Here is a 5,063-nt window from a genome sequence, read left to right as displayed (position 1 = left end):
ACGGTCAATAAAGAAGCCCTCTTTGCCCGTTGGAATGTCGTCTGCTCAAGTTATCACATTGGCGACGAGAATGACAACGCACCCGCGCTGCCCAGCGGAAGCGTCGCAGACGGCAGCAGACGAGCACCATACGAGCGGGGCCAACTGAACGGACAGCGACAGCCAAAGCAGCGCAGTCATCGCATCTCAAGCGGGCGACGGACGGAGCGGACACGACGGACGGAAGCCAGCAACCGATAAGTACACCGTCGGTTTGCCGAAATATGGCACCTCTTGGAAAGCTTGACGAATACGACGAAAAACAACAGAATTTTGACTCGTATTTAGAGCGTTTCGAGCACTTCGTTAGCGCAAACGACATCAAACCAGAAAAGAAGCTAGCGGTGTTCTTGACCGTTATAGGACCTCGAGCTTACGAAGTTCTGAAAAGCTTGGTCGTACCGGCAGTACCGGGAGATAAGTCGTTCGAAGAAGTGAAAGTTTTGCTGAAAAACCACTATAGCCCGAAGAGCTCGGTCATAGCGGAAAGGTGCAAATTCAACAGACGTGTACAAGAGGAACAGGAGAGCGTTGAAGATTTCATTGTAGCGCTAAAGCATTTGGCAAGGAAGTGTGACTTTGGCCAGTTTCTGCAAGATGCTCTGAGGGACAGGCTTGTGGCGGGAATACGGCGCGAAGAAACGCAACGTGCGCTATTCGCCGAAGAAAGCTTAACCTTCGAAAGGGCATGCAAGATCTCATTGGATCAAGAGCAGGCGGCACGACAGACAGCGTTACTACACGCCGGAAGCAAAGACGCGTCGTTGAACGAGATAAGAGCGAACCAGAAAGATAACGTCAATAAGCGTGACGTTCGAAAACACAAGCAAAGCAAGAAGTCTTGCGAAAGATGTGGAAGGGCGCATGCGGCAAGCAAATGTTGGTACAAGAATGCTACGTGTCACAAGTGTGGCAAGTTAGGCCATTTGCAAAAAGTGTGCTCGAACGAGAAAAAGGGACCCAAGAACGCGAATGCAGTGGACTGCTCGGAGGACGATTCAGAACTGGACGTCTATCACTGCCTTAACACGGTGCGTTCGGGTTATGAAGTGAAAGTCAATGTTGAAGGGGCGGACGTTTTCATGCAAATTGATACAGGAGCGGCTGTAACAATTGTTCCTGAAAGTGTTGCGAAAACCGTGTTCCCTCATGTCAAGTGTGAGCCATCTCGGGTAAACCTAAAAACGTACACGGGTGAACGAATCCCGGTAAAAGGGCAATGTGACGTTTCCGTCACATACGAAAACCAGACTTTGAAACTGCCCGTTATCGTCGTCGATAACCAAGGCAAGAAATTGCCGTTGCTCATGGGGCGGAACTGGCTTGAGAGGCTCAGACTTGATTGGAAAAGCGTCATGTCACTGGAGCATGTAACTGATTCACACCGAATAGAAGCGCTGCGTAACAAGTTCCCGACAGTATTTTCTAATCAGTCTAGTGTCACGAACAACTATCAAGCGAAGATAGTTCTAAAACAAGATTGTACGCCGGTTTTTTGCAAGGCGAGACCGGTGCCTTACGCGTTACGCGATAAGGTTGGAGAAGAGCTGGACAGGCTAGAGAAGAGCGGGGTTTTACGCCGCGTAAGTCACAGTGAGTGGGCGACTCCGGTAGTTGTAATTCACAAGAAAGATGGATCACTCAGGTTGTGCGGGGATTACAAGGTAACGATCAACCCTGTACTAAAAACCGACCATTACCCACTGCCGCGACCTGAAGATCTGTACACTGCCATCGCAGGTGGCAAAGTGTTTTGCGTGCTGGATCTTTCTGCTGCGTATCAGCAGGTACCGCTGGCTGCCGAGTCCAAACCACTTTTGACTATAAACACGCACATGGGGTTGTTTCAGTTCCAACGCCTACCGTTTGGTGTGGCCAGTGCGCCAGCCATTTTTCAGTCCTTCATGGACGAGGTGCTTAAAGGCATACCTCATGTGGGATGCTACATTGATGACGTCATCGTGTCTGGAAAGGACACCCAGGACTGTCAAAAGACGCTGGAATGCGTCTTGCGTCGACTTCGTGACTACAATGTCACTTTGAAAACGGACAAGTGCCGTTTTTTCCAAAGCTCGGTGACCTACCTGGGTCACACGGTGAGTGCCGATGGCATTTACCCGACACAAGCAATGACAAAGGCTATCACAGAAGCGCCCGAGCCCACCTGCGTAACGGAACTGAAGGCGTATTTGGGGATGCTAAACTTTTACGCTAAGTTTCTCAAGAATGTTTCGTGCGTAGCTGAACCGCTTTATCGGTTGTTGAAAAAAGGTGAAAAGTGGTCGTGGACTCGGAAGTGCAGCGAGGCCTTTGCTGCTACGAAGCAGTTGCTCGTAAACAGCCAGGTTCTTACGTTCTACGACGTAGACAAGCCAATTGCATTGCTGTGTGATGCTTCATCGTACGGGATTGGTGCTGTCATTTTTCATGTAACACCAGAAGGGGAAGAGCGCCCAGTGGCGTTCGCGTCGCGAACGCTCACGTCAGCGGAAAAGAACTATGCGCAGTGCGAGCGAGAAGCGCTAGCTCTGATGTTTGGTCTGAAAAAGTTCCATCGCTACCTGTATGGTAGGGAGTTCACTCTCTATACAGACCATCAGCCACTGCTTGGGATACTGGGGCACGATAAGCCTGTACCTACGCTAGCGGCAGCTCGAATGCAAAGATGGGCAATGATTCTTGCAGCCTATAGGTACAAACTCAAGTACCGTAAAGGAAAAGATGTCGAGGTGGCTGATGCTCTGTCTAGACTCCCACGACCGATGACAACAGCTGACGACCCTGCTGAGTGTCTTTTGTTGTTTGACAGTACTCCCTTGACCGCGGAAGATGTAGCTAGAGCTACAAAACGTGACTTGACCTTGTCTCGCGTAGCTAACTACGTTCTGAATGGATGGCCTGCCCAAAGTAGCGAAGAGCTAAAACCGTACCATGTACGACGTGACGAGTTGTCATTTGAGCAAGGCTGCGTCACCTGGGGCTCAAGGGTGATTGTACCTGAAAAGCTGCAGTCACCGGTTTTGGCACTGTTGCATGAGGACCATCCAGGTGCTAGCCGCATGAAAATGCTTGCCAGAAGTTTTGTATGGTGGCCAGGGCTAGACCTAGAAATCGAGAGCTACGTACGACAGTGTCGCGTATGTCAGTCTGTTCAGAACGCTGCTCCACCTGTACCGTTACAGCCATGGAGCTATCCAACTAAGCCGTGGCAACGAGTACACGTGGATTTTGCTGCTAAAGAAGGCCATGTCTTCCTAGTACTGGTGGATGCTTTCTCGAAATGGATCGAAGTGTGGTCCATGTCTTCCACCACTACTGGTAAAACACTCGACAAATTGCGAAGTGTATTTGCGGCTTATGGGCTACCAGAGGTACTGGTGAGTGATAACGGACCTCAGTTTGTTTCAGATGAGTTCTCTGAGTTTATGAGGGTGAATGGCATCAAGCACGTTAAGACGCCACCCTATCATGCTGCCTCCAACGGCGCAGCAGAGCGTCTCGTGCAGACCACAAAAAAAACTCTGCTGAAGCAATTGTTAGACGAGAAACAGAGTGGCAAGAAACACTCTTTGCTCGAGCGTTTGGATAGCTTTTTACTGAGCTATCGAAACACCCCAAACAGTACCACTGGTCGCACTCCAGTCGAGCTGTTTTTGAAGCGACAGCCACGAGTGAAACTTTCTTTGCTTAAACCCGATTTTGTAAAAGCCATGCAAAACAAACAGCAGCACCTGAAGGAACAGAGTGATGCGTCGCGAGGTGCTAACCGGTCTTTTGTTGTGGGTGATACTGTGTTGGTCAAAACGGTGCGAGGCGAGCTAGTGTCATGGGAAGAAGGTGTGGTGACTCAAGTCGTCAGTCCTGTGACATATTTAGTGAAAGTGGCGCAGGTTGTGCGGTTCACACACGCCGACCACATCCGAGACCGCCTTGCAAGCCCGACGTCCCTTGCTGCACCGCCTACGCCGGAGGAGCCTACGCTCCCAGATGTTCCGGTGCCTCGAGAAACCCAGCCGATGGTGCCACAAGTTGCTTCTGCTGCTATGCCAGCGGACTCTCAAGCCGGCAGTCAACAAGCTACACGGACGCGTCAGCAGCCGCTTCCACCACCGAGTTCCACAAGTGCGCCAGTGACGACACCGGAGCCTTGTACTGAGGCACCGACTTCCAGAAGAAGTACGCGAGTGCGGCGTCCACCGGACAGGTACAAACCGGAGGACTTCCGAAGCTGATGTGAGGGGGAAGGAATGTAGCAGCGTGGCGCTGCAAGTCACGGCGCACCACGGCGCATCGGCTGTGCGCACCCCGGTCACGGATGTCACGTGACAAGCGCCTATAAGTATAGCACGGTCAATAAAGAAGCCCTCTTTGCCCGTTGGAATGTCGTCTGCTCAAGTTATCACATTTATGACTTGCGTTTTCACCAAAATGGGTTATTCGCTCGCAGAAGCAACTAACTTTCAAAGTTCTTATTGGAGAGTGTTCTCCTTTCCCCCCTAAAGACGTCCCCAGCCAAGTTAAAAAGACGTTCCACCGACGCGCTGGATGGAATGGCAGCGTTGAATATCAGAAACAGGCTCTGCAGGGTCGGGTACTTCAGGACGTCCTTCACATCTTATCTTCCGACTGCAAGTAGAACATGACATCCTGGGCTTCTGAATCCCGCCTGCCGTGGCCACCCTCGTCGAAGCTGAAGAAATCTTCAGGCTCTCCTGTTGCTGGCGAGTCTGAAGTTACGTGGTGTTCCCGCCGTGGCAGGCAAGAGACCTCAGTCTTCAGCAACTGGATCACCCTGTCATGGTCAGCTTCTGGTACCCACTGTAGGCTAAAGCGGAGGATGACGACAGCGCTTATCACCAGAGCGGTGTCGTCCATCGCACTCCTGCGTCCCTGTAATGAGGGTAAAAATATTTGAAATACTTGTTGGGCCAAAATAATGAAAATCACATAATTTCTAGCGCCACAAACTATCACACTATCACCAGTTTACCTTGTTTCAAAGCCGTCGGTAATTGCGCTCTTTA

At 50.9% G+C, this 5,063-nt stretch overlaps 1 protein-coding gene across 1 annotated transcript; it reads left to right on the top strand.

Annotated features, from left to right (window-relative positions):
- The first annotated feature begins 231 nt into the window (after nt 1-231).
- Nucleotides 232-4,347, top strand: LOC115319651 (uncharacterized protein K02A2.6-like). The gene is made up of 2 exons (XM_040213050.2): nt 232-1,703; nt 3,930-4,347. Exons 1-2 carry the CDS (start codon nt 264-266, stop codon nt 4,269-4,271), a joined length of 1,782 nt encoding a protein of 593 aa, XP_040068984.1. The 5' UTR covers nt 232-263; the 3' UTR covers nt 4,272-4,347.
- Nucleotides 4,348-5,063: the final 716 nt, after the last annotated feature.

Source organism: Ixodes scapularis, unplaced genomic scaffold, assembly GCF_016920785.2.
Source record: "Ixodes scapularis isolate PalLabHiFi unplaced genomic scaffold, ASM1692078v2 PGA_scaffold0__279_contigs__length_252992795, whole genome shotgun sequence".
Classification (NCBI taxonomy): domain Eukaryota; kingdom Metazoa; phylum Arthropoda; class Arachnida; order Ixodida; family Ixodidae; genus Ixodes; species Ixodes scapularis.
This window is presented reverse-complemented; position numbering and strand designations above follow the sequence as displayed.

Excerpts from the sequence above, each read along its gene's own strand:
- LOC115319651 (XM_040213050.2), top strand. The coding sequence starts at position 264 with ATGGCACCTCTTGGAAAGCTTGACGAATACGACGAAAAACAACAGAAT. Across the intron at positions 1,704-3,929 it reads GGTTGTGCGGGGATTACAAG|GTTGTGCGGTTCACACACGC; the intron begins GTAACGATCAAC and ends AAAGTGGCGCAG.